The following is a 26077-nucleotide window of genomic DNA, read 5'->3' on the forward strand; positions in this document are numbered from 1 at the left end:
GGGGTTTGAACCGACGATCTGCCGACCTTGCGATCATTAAACGCCGGCTCTACCTCCTGAGCCACAGCCTCTCCCTTGCTAAACACAGTGCAGGAGAGTATGTAGTACCTCATCCCCATCACTCACATTTACGTTTATATTTTTTGGCGTTTAGCACACGCCACGCCATTGTCCAAAGCGACTAACAACGAATACATTTGACTAAGTAAGTGAATCATCTATCCACCAGTCCATCTGTACATCTGTCCATCTATCCACCAGTCACAGGAGGAAAAACTAATCTATGCTCAGGCTATGGAGGGGCCATTGGCAGTTTGTGACGTCAGAATTATAAGGTTCTATGTTTTTTACATAATCTGATCCATTAGGTGTTTATTAATGCCTGTGTGGTGTTATTTAAAAAATGTTAGTAATTAATCAAATACAAAGGTTCCATCTCACAAAACATAATGGAATGTAAAAACTTTGACGCTCAATATCTCTGAACTGCCCTAAACGGAGATAGAACCTTATCATTCTAAGCTCACGAGTTGTCGTGATAGAAGAAGGAATCTTTTTATTTATTATTAAAACATTTTTCTTATTAAAAACCTCACCATCGAGACTGCCCAGCCGGGTGAGTAGCTTGTTAGTCAGAGTGGGGGGAGGGGGGGTGCTGGCCCGTCTCTGGGGGGGGGCCACCGCCGCCTCCTTGGTCTTCTCTGGGGGCTCCACCTTCCCCATCAGGCTGTCGTCCGTGGGCTCGGTCAGGGAGCAGTCCTCCTCCCCCTCCTCCTCCTCCTGGCTGTGGTCGCCCAGCGTCTCCAAGTCCTCCGTCAGGTCTTGAACTACGGCCAAAGAGAGCTGGGCGGTTAGCAACGTTAGCAACTGGTCGGTTAGCAACGTTAGCAACTGGCCGCTTAGCAACGTCTGATTCTTAAGTGTTCTCTTTTTACCTTGTGTACTTCTTTTTTCTTCTTTTTTTGTTTGTGCCACGGGTGACTTTATTCACCAAAAATGCATAAATTGTGATTCTTTATTTTGTACCAAAGTTAAAGTTTTTTTCAAAGTTAAGTTCCTCCCACTCTGCCTCCATATTGGCTGTGGCTGGAGCCTGGGCAGAGTGGGTGGGTCGTTAGGCTCAGTGGTGTCACCTGGGTTTGGGGAGCTGGGGATATATATAGGAGATGGGTGTCCTCAGCTCTGTCTCTCTTCCTTCTATATAATTTGGGTTCTGTTGGTAAGGTCTCTGGGTACCTGGTTTTTGGGGCCTTTCAGTTTTACACTACATACATCCATACACCTCTTACACCACAACATACATTATACAACCATTCACTCATGGCATACACTACTGATTCTTATCCATAATCATATACATATGTTATTTAGTTTATGTTGGTTCATTTATATCAATAAAACTTTAATTGTATAATTTAAACACATGTGTGGACTGGACTCCCTTATTTGTTACTACCTTCGGGTGTGTAACACTGGGTAAATACCACATAACACACTCAGGGTGGTGAGTGTTCAGGCAGTTAGTGAGTTTGTGTCCTTTTTACACTCAATTACCCTTTGCACATATATCTGTGATATAGCCTCTATTTATACATCTGTACATACCAAACTGTACATATCTACCTTAACTGTACATATCTACCTTAACTGTACATATCTACCTTACGGTAACTATACATATCTACCTTAACTGTACATATCGACCTTAACTGTACATATCTACCTTAACTGTACATATCGACCTTACGGTAACTGTACATATCTACCTTACGGTAACTGTACATATCTACCTTAACTGTACATATCTACCTTACTGTAACTGTACATAGCTACCTTAACTGTACATATCTACCTTAACTGTACATATCTACCGTAACTGTACATATCTACCTTAACTGTACATATCTACCATAACTGTACATATCTACCTTAACTGTACATATCTACCATAACTGTAAATAGCTACCATAACTGTACATATCTACCATAACTGTACATAACTACCGTAACTGTACATATCTACCTTAACTGTACATATCTACCTTAACTATACATATCTACCTTAACTATACATATCTACCTTAACTGTACATAGATACCTTAACTGTACATATCTACCTTAACTGTACATATCTACCATAACTGTACATAGCTCATAACTGTATATACCTCTAACTACCATACTTGCCATACTGTATCTATCACTATCACTGATTATATATATGATATGATTTTATATCATGTTTTATATCACTATTATTGCACTTCTGGTTAGACGCTAAACTGCATTTCATTGTCTGGTACTTGTACTCTGCGATGACAATAAAATCTCATCTTTTTTAAAGCCAGTTAAAGGGGGTCGCAGTTTTCTTCCATGATCTTTGTCGCCTCCCAGTGGTGGAAGAGAGAACACCACTGACGAGGTGAACCTCCACACCCGGATACACCAGCAAAATAACAACATTGTATGAAATTCCCTGATATGAAATCTATAAAATGTATATATAAAACAAAAGAAACACATTTTCGCTATTCCCTTTAAATTGTTGTCCTTTGTATTTTGTTTGTATAAGGGTTTATATACTGTTTTCTGGGGACAATTACACTTTCATAGACTTGTATATCTGATCTATTTGTAAACAAGAAGAGTTAGCCAGCTCACCATCAACAGCTAAGACTCAGAATCCTGTTATATCTGAATTATTTGAAATGGTACCTCAGGAGAGGGTTACACCTAGTAGGGCTCTGTGGATCTGTCTCACCTGTGGAAGTGTCTCACCTGTGTATGTGTCTCACCTGTGGACGTGTCTCACCTGTGGAGGGGTCCAGGTCGCTGCCCAGGTCCTCGGAGGTGTTGGCCAGGGGGGCCAGCGCCTCCTCCTCCCCACCCTCCTCCCCGTCTGACTGCGTGGGCGTGTCTGTCTCCTCCTGGCCGCCGCCACACGCCAGGCCCGACTCTGCTAGAGGAGCAGGACCCTGTCAGGCCGGGGGGGGGGGGGGGGGGGGTGTGTGGGTGGGTGTGTGTGTGTGCGTGTGGGTGGGTGGGTGTGGGTGTGAGTGTGGGTGGGTGTGTATGTGTGTGTGCATGGGTGTGTGTGTGTGTGTGTGTGTGTGTGTGTGTGTGTGTGTGTGTGTGTGTGTGTGTGTGTGTGTGGGTGGGTGGGTGTGGGGGGGTGTGTGTGTGTGGGTGGGTGTGTGTGTGAGTGTGGGTGGGTGGTGTGTCGTGTGTGTGTGTGTGTGTGTGTGTGTGTGTCTCACCTGGCCCCGCCTCTCCCCTCCTGGCCACGCTCTGCCGCGCTGCCGCCTTCCTCTCTAGAGCTGCAACACACACACACACACACACACACACACACACACACACACACACACACACACATCAGCACCTTCAGTCTACTGACCTGCTCCAACACAACCACACAACCACACCACCTTTACCTCCACACCACACACAACTACACAACCACACACAACTACACAACCACACACAACTACACAACCACACAGACACGTATGTGTCTTACTGGTCTCCCACAACATGTCACTTGTCCAAAATGTCTTGTAACTATTATCACTTTATTTATCTTGACTTATCTTTTCTAGTGTCTTATTGTCTTGTGCTGCAATGTCAGGAACCGAAGCCTAAGAATTTTACTCTCTTACACTTCGTGATCTTAGGTCTGAGGTTCTATCTCTGTTTAGAATGATAAGGTTCTATCTCCGTTTAGAATGATAAGGTTCTATCTCCGTTTAGAATGATAAGGTTCTCTCTCCGTTTAGAATGATAAGGTTCTATCTCCGTTTAGAATGATAAGGTTCTATCTCCGTTTAGAATGATAAGGTTCTATCTCCGTTTAGAATGATAAGGTTCTATCTCCGTTTAGAATGATAAGGTTCTCTCTCCGTTTAGAATGATAAGGTTCTATCTCCGTTTAGAATGATAAGCTACCCACTACCCACTGTACATACTTTGTGTTTTGTCCCCCACCTGTGGTGTATGTCCCCACCTGTCCTACCCGCTGTACATACCTTATGTTTTGTTGTATTGTTCTTCCCATGATGGATGTACGTTTATCTTGTAGATAATAATAGTTATTTGTCTGTATTATCTTGTAGATAGTACTAGTTTTTTTTCTTATGTCTGTCTTACATGTAACGATGAATTGAAAATCAAGGACCCCAATTGAAATAAGCCAGTGGCTTTCTTGGGTTTTTATCCTTTTAGTTGACCTTGTATGTAATATGTACTTTCATGTACCTACTTCTGCAAACCTTCTAATAAAGTTTTCAATCAATCAATCAAAAAGGTTCTATCTCCGTTTAGAATGATAAGGTTCTATCTCCGTTTAGGGCAGTTCAGAGATATTGAGCGTCAAAGTTTTTACATTCCATTATGTTTTGTGAGATGAAAACCTTTGTATTTCATTAATTACTAACTCAAAAATGTCAACATTTAAAAAATTAACACCACACAGGCATTAATAAACACCTAATGGATCAGATTATGTAAAAAAACTCAATTTTGACAAAAATTGAGATAGAACCTTATAATTCTAACGTCACGACTTGTTGTGTAATGTGACGTAACAATCAAACCTGAAACCTGAAACTTGAAACACTAACAGACCAGCTCTCTATTGCAAAGGTTATTTCATCTCAGAGAGACTGAACTGTCTTAGGGTTAGGGTGGAGGCAGTGGTCTTCCTCTGCGTACCTGTGGAGCTCTGTTTCAGCTTCTCGTTCTTCTTCTTCCTCCACTTCCAGGGCTTGAAGATGCGCCCCAGGCTGGCCAGCTTGCTGTTGCGGCGGACGGGAGGGGTGCGGACCCCAGACACCAGACAGCCAGACTGCAGCGCCCTCTGCTGGTCCATCACATCTACAACACACAGGAGAGAGAGCTCTGAAGATACACACACCTACAACACACAGGAGAGAGAGCTCTGAAGATACACACATCTACAACACACAGGAGAGAGAGAGCTCTGAAGATACACACACCTACAACACACAGGAGAGAGAGCTCTGAAGATACACACACCTACAACACACAGGAGAGAGAGAGCTCTGAAGATACACACACCTACAACACACAGGAGAGAGAGAGCTCTGAAGATACACACACCTACAACACACAGGAGAGAGAGCTCTGAAGATACACACAGGGAGTGTACCATGACAGGGATGACAGGGATGACAGGGAAGGACATAACAGTAGTTGCTCTCATGCTTGTAGTAAAGTAAATGCATTGTAGTTGAATAAGAAGGCAGCACCACAGCCTTTAAATGTTCCTTATTCCACATACTCCACAATAACCCCAAAAATGTCAACTCCATTACAGTGAAATGACTAACGTAGTAATTATGTAACAACATATTAATACAATGTTGGTACAAGAGTAACAGTTTCTGTATATGTATTGTTACCTACAAGACTGCATAGTTACTATGTCAGCTGAGATCTGCAAATCATTATCAACATGATGATGTCATGCTAATGTGTACAAGGTGCAGCATGGGGGATGGGGGCCACTGAGACTGTGAAAGACCGACTGATTCAATTGTGATGACTAGGGAGAGGTGGTGCGGTGGGGGTGGGGGGGGGGAGAGGTTGGGAGGCAGGGAGAGAGGGAGGGAGGGAGGGAGAGAGGGAGGGAGAGGGAGGCAGGGAGGCAGGGAGAGAGGGAGGGAGAGGTGGTGCGGGGGGGGGAGGTGGGGGGGACAGAGAGGAGGGATGACACAGAGAAGGGGGGGATACAGAGAGGGGGGTTGGGGGGGCACAGAGAGGTGGGGGGGACAGAGAGGAGGGGGGGATACAGAGAAGGGGGGGACACACACAGAGAGGTATTGTTGTAGTGTCTGACTCACATGGTCCAGACAGACCTCCCGGTCCCACACACACACACACACACACACACACACACACATACACACACACACACACACACACACACACACACACACACACAGAGACAATGGGCTGCTTTTAAAGACCCGTGAATAACGCAGGGAAATGAGCTCCGGTTCAGCTCTCTACTAAACACGGGCTGGCTGCGTTGTTCTCGCGTCTCCAGCTTATTCCTGCCTGCATGTAGAAGACAGTCCCTCTCTGTGTGTCTGGGGCTGACCAGCAGAAATCACTACTCCAACCTTCCGCCTTTGACAGGCACCACCAACCGATGTATAGGGATGCTACCCTGGTGGGGCAGCCTAGAGGTTAGAGAGGCAGGTAGCCTAGAGGTTAGAGAGACAGGTAGTCTAGACTCTAGAGGTCAGAGAGGCAGGTAGTCTAGAGGTTAGAGAGGCAGGTAGCCTAGAGGTTAGAGAGGCAGGTAGTCTAGAGGTTAGAGAGGCAGGTAGCCTAGAGGTTAGAGAGGCAGGTAGTCTAGAGGTTAGAGAGGCAGGTAGTCTAGAGGTTAGAGAGGCAGGTAGTCTAGAGGTTAGAGAGGCAGGTAGCCTAGAGGTTAGAGAGGCAGGTAGAGGTTAGAGAGGCAGGTAGTCTAGAGGTTAGAGAGGCAGGTAGTCTAGACTAGAGGTTAGGGATAGCAATCGGAAGGTCTCTGGTTCGATCCCCGCCTCAGGAGGGAGCTGCATGTGAGCTGGTGACTGGAGGGTTGCTGGCATCATATCTAATGTGCCTACCACTGCCGTTGTGCCCTTGAACAAGACACTTAACACTAGGGGTGGGCATCGACGATCGATAATTGATCGATAATTGATCGATAAGGATCTTGGTCGATCACAAAATAAAACATTTGGTCGATCACAAAAAAAAAAAAAAAAAAAATTTTTGTGATCGACCAAATGTTTTATTTTGTGATCGACCAAGATCCTTATCGATCAATTATCGATCGTCGATGCCCACCCCTACTTAACACCTAATCTCTCCAGGGGCGCTGACTATGGCTGACCCTGTGCCTAGAGCAAAAACTACATTTAGTTGTACTCAATGTGCAATGACAGAAAAGGTTGAATCTATGAATCTATGCATGCGGTGGTGGAGCGCAACACGGTCCAGAGCAGGAGGCAGAGGGCTGAGTCTGTCTGTCCCTACGGCTGTGCTGCATGAGCGGCCGGTGACCTCATGGATAGTGAGTCGGACTGGTGATCAGAAGGTCATGAGTTTAAATCCCACCTGGGGAACGGAACACCATCACTAGTGTGCCCTTGAAGTTGCTTTGGATAAAAGCGTCTGTTAAATCGTTCATATGTAAATGTAAGGACTGTATATGTGAACATGCAGCAACCATTGCATACAAATAAAGTTATTAAAGGATGTGGCCCGGTGTCTGTGACTTGTTGAAAGCATGGGTATGGAACACAAACAATGGTTCTATCTCTGTGGAGAGGCTGAGAGAGGCTGAGAGAGGCTGAGGCTGGTGGAGAGGCTGAGAGAGGCTGAGAGAGGCTGAGAGAGGATAGGAGAGGCTGGGAGAGGATAGGAGAGGCTGGGAGAGGATAGGAGAGGCTGGGAGAGGATAGGAGAGGCTGGAAGAGGCTGGTGGAGAGGCTAGGAGAGGCTAGGAGAGGCTGAGAGAGGATAGGAGAGACTAGGAGAGGATAGGAGAGGCTGGGAGAGGATAGGAGAGGCTAGGAGAGGCTAGGAGAGGATAGGAGAGGCTAGGAGAGGCTAGGAGAGGCTAGGAGAGGATAGGAGAGGCTAGGAGAGGATAGGAGAGGCTAGGAGAGGCTAGGAGAGGATAGGAGAGGCTAGGAGAGGCTAGGAGAGGCTGGGAGAGGATAGGAGAGGCTGAGAGAGGCTGAGAGAGGCTGAGAGAGGATAGGAGAGGCTAGGAGAGGATAGGAGAGGCTAGGAGAGGCTGGGAGAGGCTAGGAGAGGATAGGAGAGGCTAGGAGAGGCTAGGAGAGGCTAGGAGAGGCTGGGAGAGGCTAGGAGAGGCTAGGAGAGGATAGGAGAGGCTAGGAGAGGCTAGGAGAGGCTAGGAGAGGCTAGGAGAGGATAGGAGAGGCTGAGAGAGGCTGGGAGAGGATAGGAGAGGCTGGGAGAGGATGAGAGAGGCTGGTGGAGAGACTGGGAGAGACTGAAGAGGACCCCGGTGCCTGAGAGGACAGAAATATCCCCTCCTACACAGGATGTCTCAGTCACGGAGCCGCCGCCTCGGAGAGCTCACAGCTGACGAGTGGGCCGCCGCCGCGGGGAGCTGCTGCTCACATCCACATCGCTTTCTACCCTCAACGACGACTCTGAAACTAGCCCTGAAACTAGCTCTGAAACTAGCCCTGAAACTAGCTCTGAAACTAGCCCTGAAACTAGCCCTGAAACTAGCTCTGAAACTAGCCCTGAAACTAGCTCTGAAACTAGCTCTGAAACTAGCCCTGAAACTAGCTCTGAAACTAGCCCTGAAACTAGCCCTGAAACTAGCCCTTAAACTAGCTCTGAAACTAGCTCTGAAACTAGCTCTGACTAGCTCTGAAACTAGCCCTTAAACTAGCTCTGAAACTAGCTCTGAAACTAGCTCTGAAACTAGCCCTGAAACTAGCCCTGAAACTAGCTCTGAAACTAGCCCTGAAACTAGCCCTGAAACTAGCTCTGAAACTAGCCCTGAAACTAGCCCTGAAACTAGCCCTTAAACTAGCTCTGACTAGCTCTGAAACTAGCCCTGAAACTAGCTCTGACTAGCTCTGAAACTAGCTCTGAAACTAGCCCTGAAACTACCTCTGAAACTAGCTCTGAAACTAGCTCTGAAACTAGCTCTGAAACTAGCCCTGAAACTACCTCTGAAACTAGCCCTGAAACTACCTCTGAAACTAGCTCTGAAACTAGCCCTGAAACTAGCTCTGAAACTAGCCCTGAAACTAGCTCTGAAACTAGCCCTGAAACTAGCTCTGAAACTAGCTCTGAAACTAGCTCTGAAACTAGCTCTGAAACTAGCCCTGAAACTAGCCCTGAAACTAGCTCTGACACTAGCTCTGACACTAGCTCTGAAACTAGCCCTGAAACTAGCTCTGACACTAGCTCTGACACTAGCCCTGACACTAGCCCTGAAACTAGCCCTGAAACTAGCTCTGAAACTAGCTCTGAAACTAGCCCTGAAACTAGCCCTGAAACTAGCTCTGACACTAGCTCTGACACTAGCTCTGAAACTAGCCCTGAAACTAGCTCTGACACTAGCTCTGACACTAGCCCTGACACTAGCCCTGAAACTAGCCCTGAAACTAGCTCTGACACTAGCTCTGAAACTAGCTCTGACACTAGCTCTGACACTAGCTCTGAAACTAGCCCTGAAACTAGCCCTGAAACTAGCTCTGAAACTAGCTCTGAAACTAGATACATTCTAGAACGTCTAGCTCAGGGGTAGAACACTAGATACATTCTAGAGACACTAGCTCTGACCAGCTCTGAAACATCTGTTTGTTTTGCTTTCGCTTAGTAAATTATCTCCAACTAAACATGTGACCTACAGTATGGTAGTATGGCTCTGAGAATAACCTAACCCTGACTAGATGAAGGCATATAAGGACCTTTTCTCGTTACCCAGATGGTTAGGGCAACACATGTGAGCATGTGAGCCAGTAGTTCCTTCTCGCAACACATTGAGACAAAAATAGCACCACCAACAACAACACAGCTGGGTTAAGAAATGTCCCCCAGGAACAAACCTAACAACAGCCAAATAAGCATCAATGATATTGATATCCTGTGAACTGTTTGGAGCCTTTTGAACGACGTGGCCCACGTGAAACAAATCAACCGTCTCCAGCTGTCTGCAGCTCCTCTTGGTTATGTGCAGAGGCGGCTTGCAGACGTTACAGAGAGAGGAAATCAAACTATACGCCTGAGCGCACATCCCTGTTTCCATACGCCGCACAGTACACCCGACATGACTGAACACACATGTGCACACCCCCACCCCCACCTCTCTCTACAGACACCTGAGGTCACAGCACAGGAAGTCACACACTCTCTCTCTCTCTCGACCCCCCCCCCCCCAAAACACTGGGAAGCGGCGGCGGCGGCGGTGTGTCATGTGCTCGCGTCCCGTCTGCCCGACTAACTAACCAGTCGTGCGTTTGAATCCAGGTCAGTTACTGGCTGGCTTGGCGCCTGCGAGTTAGTTACTGCAGCATGCGTGCATACAGCACGCAGCCAGGGTCAGACTGTCGTTGCCATGGATACCACACTAGATGCTGCAGAACGGGTCCCTGGGAGGCACAGAATCACGAGAGCGTGAGGAAGGGATATGGGGGGGGTTGCTGGGGGGGGGTTGCTGCCTGGCAGAGAGAGAGAGGGCAGAAGCCCTACTACCACACCGACCAATCGCGTTCAAGCAATCCATAATGCAAAGAGAGAGAGGGATCCCTGGTATTTATAATTCGCGAGTTGTTTTAAAAAATAAAAATAAAAAAACAGCTATGACAAGCAGATCGTTGCTTCTGAGAAAGGAGAGAATAAAACAACTAGCCTACGATGATAATTATCCACGCTTACTGTAAGGGGAGAGAGGTATGTGTGTGAGGTGATGTGCCTATAACGGGGGTAGCCTATACTTTCAGTCATACTACCCTGCTGTAATACAGACATATACAAGGAGAAGAGCGAGTTATAATAAGGATCTCAGTACATGAAATACATATAGCGCAGCAGCCTATAATCACATTTTCCCCTTTTGATAAGCACATTATTGAATTCTGGCGAATCAACATCAAGCGAATTAAACATTTACACCCCCCCCCCTCCCCTTCCCCCCCCACGTAGGACAAGACAGACACTCTGTTTGTTTGCTTATCATATTGCCTCATAGCGCTGCTCACCATCCAACTCCAAACTCTGCGCAGTCCCGGGAAGCGCCAGTGAGGAAAAAGTAATGCGAGACGTGGGATGAAAACGGAGGAGAAGAGAGACAGCTGGATGGAGAGGGGGGGAGGCAGAGAGAGAGAGAGAGAGAGGAGGAGAGAGGCAGCTAGATGGAGAGGGGGGGAGGCAGGGAGAGAGAGAGAGGTGGAGGAGAGAGGCAGCTGGATGGAGAGAGAGGGGGAGGAGAGAGGCAGCTGGATGGAGAGAGAGGAGGAGGCAGAGAGAGAGAGAGAGGCAGCTGGATGGAGAGAGAGGGGGAGACAGAGAGAGAGAGGAGAGAGAGAGAGGAGAGAGAGAGGAGAGAGAGGGGGAGACAGAGAGAGAGAGGAGAGAGAGAGAGGAGAGAGAGACAATGAGAGAGGAGGAGAGAGGCAGGATGGAGAGAGAGAGAGAGAGAGAGAGAGAGAGAGAGAGAGAGAGAGAGAGAGAGAGCGAGAGAGAGAGAGAGAGAGAGAGAGAGAGAGAGAGAGAGAGAGAGAGGAGGAGGAGAGAGGCAGCTGGATGGGGGAGGCAGAGAGAGAGAGGTGGAGCAACCGTATCGTCCCGATTGTGAAGTAAAAAAACAAACAAAAATCAGGCTAAATGAAGACAACACTGGTTGGTTGGAGGAAGTTGTTTTTTTCGCCTCAAAATCCTGAACCCCGATCACGGAACGGAGCGCTGCGAGGATTGGAACCGTCACCGGATTCGGTCTCGAGCCTTGTTGATAGCCAAGCCCCGCCCCCTCAGCCTTATTATGAGACATGATGACTACTGTCATAATAATAATAATAATAATAATAATAATAATAATAATAATAATAATAATAATAATATTTGGAAACATTTGAAACTGAGTAGGAAATGTTCCTCTAAACATTATTATTATTTTATTTTTTGCTTTATGACAATTGCTTCAGTTAATTAAAATGATGTTTCGTGGATCGGTAGGCTACAGCCTATTATTGGACACAAACAATAATATCTTTCCAAATCGTATGCCTGTTTTAGATCACGTATTAAGAGGCAAGCTGTTTCCACGAACGAGTTAAAATAAATGAATGAAATAATACAAAAATAAATAATAATAATAATAAGGCTACAATGAACTCAGTCATGTCATTTTGCAATCCCGTTTGGGATCAAAGACGCGCCATCTGCCTTGATTGACTAAGAGCTGACCTAATAAGCAGGCTAAACGTCCCAACACGACAGTGCGTTATTCAGTCCACGTGTTCACCGGGGAACCGCGGGTTATAAACACGGTGTCCCGTCGTATCATTTACCTGATAGATGTGCTTCATTACCGGGGCTCAGGGCTGCCTGTGCGCTGACACTCCTGGAGGACATGTCAAGAGCTTCGTTTGTTTCCATCAGATTCATTTGAGCACCGGAAGCTTTCCCGGTGTTTACCCGAACAACGCGACACTAACAAGGAACATAGACATACTGTAACATCGATTTAGTTGGGGGTGAAATTTGGAAACGTATCTGTTTACGCATGCATACATCTCAGTAATCGTGATGGCAATGTAATAGGGCCTGTGTTAGAGCTCCCAATTCCTCTTCAGGGATGTACTGTCTATCGACATGTTGGTACTGTGACAGATAATCGACTGCTTGGCAAATTGAGTCCTCTGTGGTTGCAGATCAGCCTCAGAAGAGCCGATATGGACATTGACCACAGACTGAGTGAGATGGGGGGGAGGGAGGGGGGGGGGGGGAGTCAGAGGTTGAATGTCACCCTTGGGATGGAGGAACAGTAAGTAAAGTATGATAATAAAACCAGAGCATCTGCTCCACTTGGCGAACACGAAATGGATCTCATTCAATATTTAGACCAACATATTAGGCCTGTCCAATAAACACAGGCGGTCTGAGAGAGAGAGAGAGAGAGAGAGAGAGGCAAACCAGACAGAGATCTTGAGTGGTGTGCACAGTCTCAGGGGATGGGAGGTGGGGGGGAGAGAAACAGCAGTTGTTTAACACAAGTCAATGCTACATGCCATGGAGAGTGTCCATCTGGGGAACAGTGATTTGCTATAAAGTGCTTTACCATTGATTTTCCTGCATGCTGAAACCACAAAGTAACTGAATCACGGAGAAAAGCTATTGATAATCCCGGTGTACGGTATGGAGAACACACCGGCGGTCGTTTGTTGATCTAATATGCGGTGGTCTTCTGTGTACAGTATGTGTGGTCTGCTCTTACATCACAACTTACAAGGCCTTCAGTATCACCGTTTTGTTTTTAGGTTCAGCCTTTGTCATTGCACAGTACAACGAAATGTTTTTTTCTTTTGCTCTCGACACAGGGTCAGCCGTAGTCAGCACCCGTGGAGCAGTTAGGGGTTACGTGCCTTGCTCAAGGGCACAACGGCAGCCTTCCATATGACACCAGCAACCCTCCAGTCAGCTCACATCCAGCTCCCTCCTGAGGCGGGGATTGAACTAGAAACCTTCCGATTGCTAGCCGGCCTCTCTAACCTCTAGACTACCTGCCTCTCTGACCTCTAGGCCGGAGGTTCCCAAACTTTTTTTAACCAAGGCACCCCTGAAGCTTTCCCCCTTCTCCAAGGCACCCCAACTCTACGAAGATTTTAAAAATGCCTCGGAGCTTAAACTAAAAACAATACACGATGAATTGGTTTGAAAATGTGTGTTTATATATAATACATAAGTATTGCCCCAATGAATTTTAACAAGATAATAAAAGTCATAAATGAACTGTAATGGATGGGCAAGAATGCATAGGTCAGTCAAACTATCGCTAAATTAAATAAAATTGTGGCCCTCAAGGATTGTACAATATGGGAGGAGACTCAGAGGGAATTCTTCACACAAATAAAATATCAAAGGCCTGTATAATCAATCAATGGAACAATGCTTTTTTGGGGGGCTTAAAATAATGCCTTAAAATGTAATTCTCATTTCAATGCTCATTCTGAGATTATTATTTCACATCTGAACCAAACGGGTATAATAATTTAACAATAATAATCATGACAGAATTGTAAAAATTGAGAGAAATACAAAACAAAGAAATATGTTGTGCGCATTAGTGGGACACATGCGCCTGCTTTTGGGAGCAGAGTCTCTTTATGCGGGGAGAGATAGTGGACACCGCGACACGCAGGTCCTGTTCCACTGACGGACGCGTGCGTGTCTTGTTCTTGACGTATGCTAGAGAAGAAAAAGCCAGCTCGCACAAGTAGGAGGTTGGGAAGGGTAAAAGCACCTTGATGGCGCTCTCTGAGAGAGATGGATATTCATGTCCCACAAGCAGTCAAAACCTATCCAAACCTAGCTCACCATGTTTGAGCTTCAGTGTGCGGTCCATAATGAGCTCTGCCAGTTCATCTTGAGCTTTGCTGCTCAAGCTAGCGGCTGATGCTGATGAGAGGGGGTTGAACGGATCCCGGAGCCAGTCGAAGTCTTCGTTCATTGGAGGGAAATAGGACTCAAATCTCTCCTCCAGCATACGTAGGTGCGCAGCGATCAGATTCAAGAAAGACGCTGACTTGTGTGCTGCGTCATTGGCCGTCAACGTAAACATTTGTGTTTTTCTTGGCCACCCCGTCTTGCCACCGTCTCAATTTGGATCGGAATCCGTTCAGTTTGTCTGTCGCTGTCAGGATATTCTCAGCCTTCCCTTGCATTTTTATGTTGAGGTCATTAAGGTGGCTGAAAATATCTGCCAGATAAGCAAGCTTAATCCACCACGATTCATCTTCCAATTGTTCTTTGTATGGCAAGTCGTGCTCACTGACATCAGTTCATCTTGGAGCTCATAGACACGGGATAACACCTTGCCCCGCGACAGCCAGCGGACCTCTGTGTGTAATAAGAGCCCCTCATGCTCGGACCCCATCTCATTGCACAATGTGCTGAACAGCCGTGACTTCAGCGGGCGTGATTTTACATAATTAACCATTTTCACCGCTTGGTCCAAGACTTCAGTGAGGAGTAGTTAGTTAGTAACTAGTAGGCCTAGTTAGTAAATTAATATCTTTCAAATCTGAGAAATATATATTTTATTTGCTTATGAACTCCATTGCACATGTAATAAACAAACGTTTATTCATGTATTATTATTATAATTTTATATTATATATATATATATTTTATTTTATTTTTTACGAGCAGATGTGGCGGCACCCACTTTGGGAACCTCTGCTCTAGGCTACCTGCCTGTCTAACCTCGAGACTACCTGCCTCTCTGACCTCTAGACTACCTGCCTCTTTATTTACATTTACATTTACATTTTTGGCGTTTAGCAGACGCCTTATTCCAAAGCGACTTACAATCAATACATTTGACTAAGCAAGTTGAATCATCAGTCCACCAGTCGTATCAGGAAGAGTAATCTAGCTCTGGCCAGGGGCCATTGGCAGTCTCAGTGATAAAAGGAAAACATTGTTTTATTTGTATTTTTTATATTATAGACACTGGAGAACAGAGAGACACAGTACAAGGGGGGCAGTAGAAGTGTTAGGAGACACAGTAAAGGGGAAAAGCGGGTGTGTCAGGAGACGCATTGCTGGGGGGTAGTGGATGTGTCAGGAGGAGCAGTTAAGGTGTAACCTGAAGAGATGGAGGTCTTCAGTCTCCGACGGAAGATGAGTAGTGACTCTGCAGTTCTGACAGCCGTGGGAAGCTCATTCCACCAGCGGGGAGCCAGTGTTGTGAAGAGACGTGATCGGGCAGCATGACTGCCATGTAGGTGTAGAGGTGGTGGGGCCAGCCTCTCTAACCTCTAGACTACCTACCTCTCTAACCTCTAGACTACCTGCCTCTCTAACCTCTAGGCTACCTGCCTCTCTAACCTCTAGACTACCTGACTCTCTAACCTCTAGACTACCTGCCTCTCTAACCTCTAGACTACCTGCCTCTCTAACCTCTAGGCTACCTGGCTCTCTAACCTCGAGATTACCTGCCTCTCTAACCTCTAGACTACCTGACCTCTCTAACCTCTAGACGACCTGCCTCTCTAACCTCTAGGCTACCTGCCTCTCTAACCTCTAGACTACCTGCCTCTCTAACCTCTAGACTACCTGCCTCTCTAACCTCTAGACTACCTGCCTCTCTAACCTCTAGGCTACCTGCCTCTAACCTCTAGGCTACCTGCCTCTCTAACCTCTAGGCTACCTGCCTCTCTAACCTCTAGACTACCTGCCTCTCTAACCTCTAGGCTACCTGCCTCTCTAACCTCTAGGCTACCTGCCTCTAACCTCTAGGCTACCTGCCTCTCTAACCTCTAGACTACCTGACCTCTAACCTCTAGGCTACCTGCCTCTCTAACCTCTAGACTACCTGACCTCTCTAACCTCTAGACTACCTGCCTCTCTAACCTCTAGGCTACCTGCCTCTAACCTCTAGGCTACCTGCCTCTCTAACCTCTAGACTACCTGACCTCTAACCTCTAGGCTACCTGCCTCTCTAACCTCTAGACTACCTGCCTCTCTAACCTCTAGACTACCTGCCTCTCTAACCTCTAGGCTACCTGCCTCTCTAACCTCTAGGCTACCTGCCTCTCTAACCTCTAGACTACCTGCCTCTCTAACCTCTAGACTACCTGACCTCTAACCTCTAGGCTACCTGCCTCTCTATCTATCTCTAAAATCTAATCTAAATGGTGAATGGACTGTACTTATACTATAGCACCTTATTCCAAAGCGCTTTACAACGGCCTCTCATTCACCCGTTCACACACACATTCACACACACATTCACACACCAAATGCGGCAAGCTACCATGCAAGGCGCCGGCCCGCTCATTGGGAGCAATTAGGGGATCAGTGTCGTCTTGCCCAAGGACACTTCGACACGTGGCCAGTCGGGGGTTGTTCGAACCCGCCGATCTGCCGACCTTGCGATCATTAGATGCCGGACGGAGGCTCTACCTCCTGCGCCACAGCCGCCCCCCCCCCCCTGCCCCCCCCCCCCCCCCCCTGCCCCCCCCCCCCCTCCCCAGTACATCTATTGCAGTAGGAGCTGGGGCACAGCCAAAGACGTGACTGAGGAGCGTTTGTGAGCGTTTGAGAGGTCCTCTGGTCCTCCTGATAGGGGGTTTCAAGGTTGGGAAGGAGGCCAGGATTCTCAGGTTGTGGCTGGCACAGTCTAGTGTCTGGCTCTGGGGGACATTTAGCGATAGAACAGCCCGGAACAGCCCAGAACAGCTCGGAACAGCCCGGAACAGCCCAGAACAGCCCGGAACAGCTCGGAACAGCTCGGAACAGCCTAGAACAGCGCAGAACAGCCCAGAACAGCTCAGAACAGCCCAGAACAGCTCAGAACAGCCCGGAACCAGCGGTGGATGGATGCTCATGTCAGTGTAGCAGCGTACTCTCCCTGCAGTCTCTGGCCTCTCTCTCTGTCTCTCTCTCTGTCTCTCTCTCTCTCTCTCTCTCTCTCTCTCTCTCTCTCTCTCTCTCTCTGTCTCTCTCTCTCTCTGTCTCTCTCTCTCTCTCTCTCTGTCTCTCTCTCTCTGTCTCTCTCTCTCTCTCTCTCTGTCTCTCTCTCTCTCTCTCTCTGTCTCTCTCTGTCTCTCTCTCTCTCTCTCTCTCTCTGACCAGGGCTATCGAGGAGGGATTAACGCCAACGCCAGTTACACACAGAATACTGAGCAGCCATCAAGGTCAAGCAGAGGTACAGTAGTAGGAGGGATGTACTGTGTAAAACCCTACAAGGTGAACGACCTGTACTGTTATATACTATACTATAATGTTCTGGTCCCTCAAATAGTTTTTGTGAACTGAAATGTTTTGAGTCAAGAAAAGACTGGCACCTGTGTAAGATGGTTGAATTACATACGTTTATTAAAAAAGGCTGTAAAGAAAGATTTACAAATTAGCCTACCTAAACCACACACACACACACACACACACACACACGCACACACACACACACACACACACACACACACACACACACACACACACTCACTCGCACGGACACACACACAGCTCTCCCGAGTTCCTGAGTAGTAATATAATAACGGATATATTCTCCTGGAATCTAAAAACAATTTCATTAGGTGCAAAGCGAACAAATCGGAGCAAACTAGGAATTCATGATTATTTGGTGTTCCGCCTCTGTGATTAATAGCTTCTGTTTATCTCCACACGTTTTTAAAGACTTAATTCCTGAAGGAATTTTCTCGTTTGTAAATCCAGCAGCCAGTCCACCCAGATTGATATGTAGTGTTGCTGCTGGGAGCCCCCTCACCCCCCTCCTCCCTCCCCCCCCCCTCCTCCCTCCCTCCCACTCTGCAGTGTGTGAGTCAAGGCTGTGTGACTGATCAGCGTTTCCACTCCCACTCTGGGCTCAGCTTAGTGTCTTCTTGCCTTAATTCCATCTGCCACAGAGAGGAAAACGCCTCTCATGAGAACCCCCCCCTCGGCTGTGATTTTTCAATTCCCATCTCGGCGTGATGCACTGTAGTTTCCCTCTCTGCAATATCTCATTTTAATCAATGAATTCCTCTTAAATCAATCATAGTTTCCTAGTTTCCTAGCTTTCCCCATATATATATATATATATATACTATATACACCATTTAGTTGATGCTTTTATCCAAAGCGACTTACATTGCAATGAGTGCATACTTCTTATTCAGTATTGTTTCAAGGCTATATGTAAAGCACTTTGAATTGCCCCTGTTGTATGAAATGTGCTGTACAAATAAACTGGCCTTGCCTACATGTCAGTACATACGGTGCCAGCGGGAATCAAACCCACAACAAGCGTTGTTAGCGCCGTGCTCTACCAACTGAGCCACAGAGGACCACCACAGACGTTCGTTATTGTCTCAGAAACGCTCCGTGTTTCCTGCTCTGTAGACTGAGGATGTGGCAGACCAGGTGGGGGTCTGGTGTGTCTCTGTGCGGCACATTGCTGCTTCCAGCCGCCTCTGACAGGATTGAGGTCGACGCACGAAACATTCATCAGAAATACAGAACGTGTAAATGGCTGACGGCTCTGTTCAACAGACCAGTCCTCCCTCAGCCTCGCCTCCAGCGAGGAAGCACACACACACACACACACGCACGTACGTACGCACACACACACACGCGCACACACACACACGCACGCATGCACACACTCGCTTGCACACACACGCACACACACACACGCACACACGCACACACACACTTACGCACACGCACGCATGCACACACACGCACACACTTGCTTGTTTACTAAATGTGCAAATCCTCCCCAGACACTCACACTCATATGATTCACAAGGAGAAAATACACAACATCTGACACACAGAATGTATCCAACCTGCACACAACTGTAACTGGTTAAAGCAAACATAACCTGAACCGCTGCCTACGCCAACATCACGACCACAAGACACAGAGGAGGATGAACACAGAGAAACAGTCAACTACGTACTGAGGGAGCTGTGTACAATACAATATGTAGGTAGGCCAATGAGCACGAGCCCTCGCCCGTCCATCTGAATAGTGAGCTCTCATTGGTGCTACACACTTTGCGTTTCTGTTTCTTCGGGGGATTTCGACACAGCTATGAAGGATTCATGAACCCTAAGTCCCGGGGCTCCCATCCCATGACGCTCTGCTCTCTGACGCAGTCTGCTGTCTTTCTCTGCTGTTTGGCTCTTTCTTTTTTTTTCTTCGATTGGGGTTTGTTTTTTTTTTTGCTCTAATTCTGCTGCTGCTAGGCACTGATATAATCAGCCTGCTTAATGAACTGCACAAAGACTAGATGTGACAATTTAAGTTCGTTTTTTCTGCTCTTTCAAGCCTGCTTTTGCAAGCTGGCCCATCTCCTTGATCTTAGGCAGCAGACAGCCAGCCTGTCCCTGGCCAGCCCAGGCCTCCATCAGCACTGAAGCGTGGGCCATTCTGCTCCCTCTGCCTGTCTAGTTTAGTTTAGTTTAGTTTATTAGTTTATTATATCGAGGACAATCCTAATACATGAACCATATAAAATATAGTAAAAAAGGCAGCGTTAGCCTAGTCGGCTAATTTTCAGCTGAAGTCCCCGGCCAGTTGCAACATGGCATCCTGAAAAGTAACGTCATTAGTTAAAATAAAACATTTAAAAATTCTAAGAACACGTGGCTGAGACAAGGTACCCCAACATCACACTTGACAAAAAACACACGTAAGCAAGCTGAGGTGATGGAAGGGGCTACAACAAACACCACATACACACTTATGGGGGCAGCGACATTTCAAGCACATAGAAGCCACAGGACAATTACAGGCCACACAACATTAAGCACTTACAAACAGTTAAACAGTTAAACATTAAACAAAACAATGAAACCAGCTTGGCCTGTGGGATAGACACAGACGGGAGGATGTTTTGCGTCCTTTGATTTGATTGGACGAGGGTGGTGTCATGTGTCAACCCTGTCTGTGGTCCTGATGAGAGTTATGGAGGTACAGGAGAGAGTTATGGGGGTACAGGAGAGAGTTATGGAGGTACAGGAGAGAGTTATGGGGGTACAGGAGAGAGTTATGGAGGTACAGGAGAGAGTTATGGAGGTACAGGAGAGAGTTATGGGGGTACAGAGGAGAGTTATGGGGGTACAGAAGAGAGTTATGGGGTACAGGAGAGAGTTATGGGGTACAGGAGAGAGTTATGGGGTACAGAGGAGAGTTATGGGGGTACAGGAGAGAGTTATGGGGTACAGAGGAGAGTTATGGGGGTACAGAAGAGAGTTATGGGGTACAGGAGAGAGTTATGGGGTACAGGAGAGAGTTATGGGGGTACAGAAGAGAGTTATGGGGTACAGGAGAGAGTTATGGGGGTACAGGAGAGAGTTATGGGGTACAGGAGAGAGTTATGGGGTACAGGAGAGAGTTATGGGGGTACAGGAGAGAGTTATGGGGGTACAGGAGAGAGTTATGGAGGTACAGGAGAGAGTTGTGGGGTACAGGAGAGAGTTATGGGGTACAGGAGAGAGGTATGAGGTACAGGAGAGAGTTATGGGGGTACAGGGGAGAGTTATGGGGTACAGGAGAGAGTTATGGGGTACAGGAGAGAGTTATGGGGTACAGGAGAGAGTTATGGAGGTACATGAGAGAGTTATGGAGGTACAAGAGAGAGTTATGGGGGTACATGAGAGAGTTATGGAGGTACAGGAGAGAGTTATGGGGTACAGGAGAGAGTTATGGAGGTACAAGAGAGAGTTGTGGGGTACAGGAGAGAGTTATGGGGTACAGGAGAGAGTTATGGGGGTACAGGAGAGAGTTATGGGGTACAGGAGAGAGTTATGGGGTACAGGAGAGAGTTATGGGGTACAGGAGAGAGTTATGGGGTACAGGAGAGAGTTATGGGGTACAGGAGAGAGTTGTGGGGGTACAGGAGAGAGTTATGGTGTACAGGAGAGAGTTATGGGGGTACAGGACAAATAGATGCCCTTGCTTTTGTGTCATGCCGGGCCATCTATTTCCCAAAAAGTCAATTTATTTTGTACTGAAAGCAGAATGTAGATAGGGAAAGCTCACATAGAAAATACAAAGTCATTCATTGGTAAGGCAAAGTCAGATTTCAATAAACACCCTCCAAATAACCCGCGCTATAAATAGCAGCCTGACAGCACCATTATTTCTGCAATGCGCCACATTGAACGATCTTCATGTTTCTCAAGCTACGCTCTTCATCACAGCTGTAATAATAGTTGAGGGTTACAATGGGACGCAGGTAGCCTAGAGGTCAGAGAGGCGGGCTAGCTAATCGGAAGGTCGCTGGTTCGATCCCCCGCCTCAGGAGGGAGGTGCTGCGTGTGAGTTGGTGACTGGAGGGTTGCTGGCATCCTATCTAAGCTATCCTACCACTGCCGTTGTGCCCTTGAGCAAGGCACTTAACCCCTAATTGCTCCCAGGAGCGCTGACTATGGCTATTTTTGGCCAAGAGCAAAAAACACATTTGGTTGTACTCGTTGTGCAATGACAAAAAGGTTGAATCTAATCTAAAAAAAAGCGTAATGTCCTATAATAATCTCAAACAGTGATACAACGCTTTTCTTCTGAAGAGTTTTCAGTTTACCGTCTCCTCCCCCCCTTCTCCTCTTTCATCCCCAGATTTCCTTTGTTCCCGGACCCCCCCCCCCCCCCCCATTTCATATAAAAGCCAAGTCTCCCCTGCTCTTTCCCTTTGCTTCTGTTTTCGTCCCCATGTTACTTTTAATAACGGAGGCTTTTCTACACGTTTTATCTACACAGTTTAATAAACTCTATACTAGTTGAATGAGTATCTACGTATGTCATAAAATCAACCCAAATCTATTTCATTACAACATTTTGGGTTAGGGTTAGTGTTAGCGTTAGTTCCTGGACTACAACCATCTGAATCCATCACCCAATGTTTCAGTGTAGTAGAACGTGGGTTGTGTAGTCCAGTGCAGAGGGACCAGCCTGTGAGTGAGAAGTCCAGATGACCTTGGAGGGCGGTCTGTCTCTGTTTACCTTGCTCGCTTGGTCTCTAGTCCTGTTGGCTAGGTGGCAGAGGGACTGCCGGACCTGACAGCAGTGGTTAAAACTAGGACAGTCGTGCCTTTTTTGCCTACTAAAATAACCCGCCTCGGGGGTCAGATGACCATAGCCTTTACAATGGGAAACTGCTACTTACACACAACGACCACTAGTTGGCCGTTTGTAAATTAGCCTGCCTCCTACACAGAAAAAAATGCTAAATTGCATTATATTAGCTTATCCTGATGTGGTTTTGAAAATGTAAGGATACTGGGTGGTAGAACGCACATATCTAGGAAAAATCATGAAAGGAGGGTCCTGAAATTTGATCGAGTGCAAAGATATAAACTTTTTTTTTACTCACATGGTCAAATGATCCCACCCATCATTATTTGACGTATCAAAGTAATACAAAAGTAATCAAAGTATAAGTGCTTTGTTACTGTATGCTACTTAAGTAGGCCTTGGTTTTGGGGTTATCTGTTGTTATACTTGATTTTCATAAAGACTTTACAATGTATAACTTTATTAGACTTACAATGGCAGCTCAAAGAGGCACACGTTATTTTATAGGGTTAGGCTAAATGGACTGCACTTATATAGCGCCTTATTCCAAAGTGCTTTACAACAGCCTCTCATTCACCCATTCACACACACATTCACACACCAATGGCGGCAAGCTGCCATGCAAGGTGCCGGCCCGCTCACTGGGAGCAATTTGGGGTTCAGTGTCTTGCCCAAGGACACTTCAACATGTGGACAGTCGGGGCTCAAACCGCCGATCTGCCAACCTTGCGATCATTAGACGGCGGCTCTACCTCCTGAGACATCGCCTGCATCTTTTGATGGGAATGTTTTCAGGTGAGCTATGCTCATAAAAACATATTTAGAACGTTTATTATTAAGAAACAAGATACTGTAGAATATGTTGAATACTACTAAAATACTCATAAGATATGAATAACATGAGGCCATATCTCCCAGCCCTAACTTCACTTGAGCACTGACTTAACTGTGTTACCTTAGAGAGACCACTCAATAAAGCAGAACTTAATAAATACATGTCTGTCTGCTTTGTTTTGTTTTTAATAAACTGCACTTACATTTACTCATTGATTCTTAAGTGCATTTAAAACCAGATACTTTAGACTTTTACTCAGGTAGCATTTGAATGGATGACTCTCAGTTTTACTTGAGTAATCTTTTAGCGGGGTATCTATACTTACTTAAGTATGACTTTAAGTTTTATATCACGTCCTGACAGTGAGTCAGAGGACTGTAGATGATAGTTAGTCAGAACTGTAAATGCTGCAGATGCACTCTCTCTCCTCTCTCTCTCTCTCCTCTCTCTCTCTCTTCTCTCTCTCCCTCCTCTCTCTCTCTCCCTCTCTCTCCTCTCTCTCTCTCTCCTCTCTCTCTCCCTCCTCTCTCTCCTCTCTCTCCTCTCTCTCTCTCTCCCTCCTCTCTCTCCTCTCTCTCTCTCTCTCTCTCTCTCTCTCCTCTCTCTCCTCTCTCTCTCCTCTCTCCTCTCTCTCCTCTCTCTCTCTCTCTCCTCTCTCTCTCTCTCTCTCCTCTCTCTCTTCTCTATCTCTCCTCTCTCTCTCCTCTCTCCTCTCTCTCCTCTCTCTCCTCTCTCTCTCATCTCTCTCTCTCCTCTCTCTCTCATCTCTCTCATCCTTGGGGATAATGTCTTGGCTCACATCTCTCTCCTCTCTCTCTCTCTCTCTCTCTCTCTCTCTCTCTCTCTCTCTCTCTCTCTCTCTCTCCTCTCTCTCCTCTCTCTCTCCTCTCTCTCCTCCCTCTCCTCTCTCTCCTCTCCCTCCTCGTCCTCCTCCTTGGGGACAGGTAAACAGACATGTCTTAGCTCTGCTCTCTCTCCTCTCCCCCTCCTCTCCCTCCTCTCCCTCCCTCGTCCTCCTCCTTGGGGACAGGTAAACAGGCATGTCTTAGCTCTGCTCTGCTCTCTCTCTCTCCTCCTTAGGGGAGGACGCTCTCTGAGTGTTATTATTATTCAACCCTCCAGTGCTGTCAGCCTCCCCAGCCTGTGCCTCTTGCACCTCCGCGCCACCGGGTCAATGACGAGGCCTCACCTGTGACAGCGCTGCCCCACGGCAGGGCGGCTTGGGCCTGTCAGTCTGTCAGGAACACGAGGCTCCGCCTGGAAGGGGACGCTAACTCACATCACCACTTCCCAGGAGCACACGAAGCACAGCTCACGATGGGTCTGGACTCTGAACACAGACACCATTACGACCGTCATCATACTAATCTAACAGTGGGCCTAAAAGGAGAGCGCTTGCGCCACCACCGCCGTGCTCTCGATATATTCAAAGTGTGAATGAAAGAGAGAGAGAGAGGAGGATAGAGACAGGAAGATGAGAGGAAGGATGGGTGAGAGAGACAGAGAGGGGATGACATGTAGGATAGAGACAGTAGAGATTTTGACAGGAAGGATGGGTGAGAGAGAGAGAGAGAGAGATAGAGAGAGAGGGGGATGACATGCAGGATAGAGACAGTTGAGATTTTGACAGGAAGGATGGGTGAGAGAGAGAGAGAGAGAGAGAGAGAGAGAGAGAGAGAGAGAGAGAGAGGGGATGACATGCAGGATATATGTCCGCTGCCGGAATCGAACCGGGACCCTGCGGTTACACGGTCGACGCTTAACCCGCTATGCCACCTAAGCGCCCCCGGAATTAAGCGTTTCTGAATAAACGGAGCGTCATTTATTCACAAGCAAAACTAAACATGTTCCAGATCTTCCTCCCGTGGTTCTTAAGCTAAATGTTTTTCGCTGGTTGGTGCTGTAGCGTGTTGTGCTGTAGCGTGTTGTGCTGTAGCGTGTTGTGCTGTAGCGTGTTGTGGCTGTAGCGTGTTGTGGCTGTAGCGTGTTGTGCTGTAGCGTGTTGTGGCTGTAGCGTGTTGTGCTTAGCGGTTGTGCTGTAGCGTGTTGTGGCTGTAGCGTGTTGTGGCTGTAGCGTGTTGTGGCTGTAGCGTGTTGTGCTGTAGCGTGTTGTGGCTGTAGCGTGTTGTGGCTGTAGCGTGTTGTGCTGTAGCGTGTTGTGCTGTAGCGTGTTGTGCTGTAGCGTGTTGTGGCTGTAGCGTGTTGTGCTGTAGCGTGTTGTGCTGTAGCGTGTTGTGCTGTAACGTGTTGTGCTGTAACGTGTTGTGGCTGTAGCGTGTTGTGTGGCTGTAACCACAGGGGGGGCTCAGCGCTCAGATGTTTCAGAGGGAGATGGAGCCTCGGTTCTCACCCCGACCAGGAGACGTGGGAGGAGGAGGAGGAGGAGGAGGAGGAGGAGCAGGAGGAGGGAGGAGGAGGAGGAGGAGGAGGACGACGATGATGATGATGGTGATGGTGATGATGATGCCAGGTACTGTTTGCTATTCTCTTTGTGTGCCGCCCTCCCGTTGGAAACACTCAGACTTAATCACAGCCCTGAATATTCACTGCAGGGCGGAGGAGGAGGAGGAGGAGGAGGAGGAGAAGAAGAAGACACACAGGCTATATATAGAGCACCTGATTAATAAAACATGAACCATGTTCGACTCAAACACAAGGGGGGCCTAATCTCCCTCATCAAGCTGCGCGCCCCCCCCCCTCCCCCCGCCGTCTACTAGATGGCTGCCCCCCCCCCCCCCAGACAGAGCTGACGTGGGTTAGAGGATCGATGAATGGAGGGGTTGGTGGACCGAGTCCAACGAGAGGGAGAGCCTTTGATGTGACAGGACCATGTCAGATTAGAACAACAGGATCAGCTCCAGTTGGGGGGGGGGGGGTGTGCGGGGTTGGGGGGGGGGACAGGGGGGTTGGGGGGGGGACAGGGGGACAG

At 47.4% G+C, this 26077-nt stretch overlaps 1 protein-coding gene across 1 annotated transcript in view; it reads right to left on the reverse strand.

Moving 5' to 3' along the window:
* Positions 1-26077, reverse strand: part of phactr3b (phosphatase and actin regulator 3b) — a gene marked incomplete at both ends in the record, with an annotated part of 78165 nt that overhangs the window by 45848 nt on the left and 6240 nt on the right. The window contains 4 exons of the mRNA XM_080548481.1: positions 597-827; positions 2814-2960; positions 3259-3318; positions 4712-4873. Of these exons, the coding sequence (XP_080404607.1) occupies positions 597-827; positions 2814-2960; positions 3259-3318; positions 4712-4873 (600 nt within the window). The remainder of the gene's footprint in view (positions 1-596; positions 828-2813; positions 2961-3258; positions 3319-4711; positions 4874-26077) is intronic.

This window comes from Nansenia antarctica (genome assembly GCF_963989245.1).
Source record: "Nansenia antarctica genome assembly, chromosome: 18".
In the NCBI taxonomy this organism is placed as follows: Eukaryota; Metazoa; Chordata; class Actinopteri; order Argentiniformes; family Microstomatidae; genus Nansenia; species Nansenia antarctica.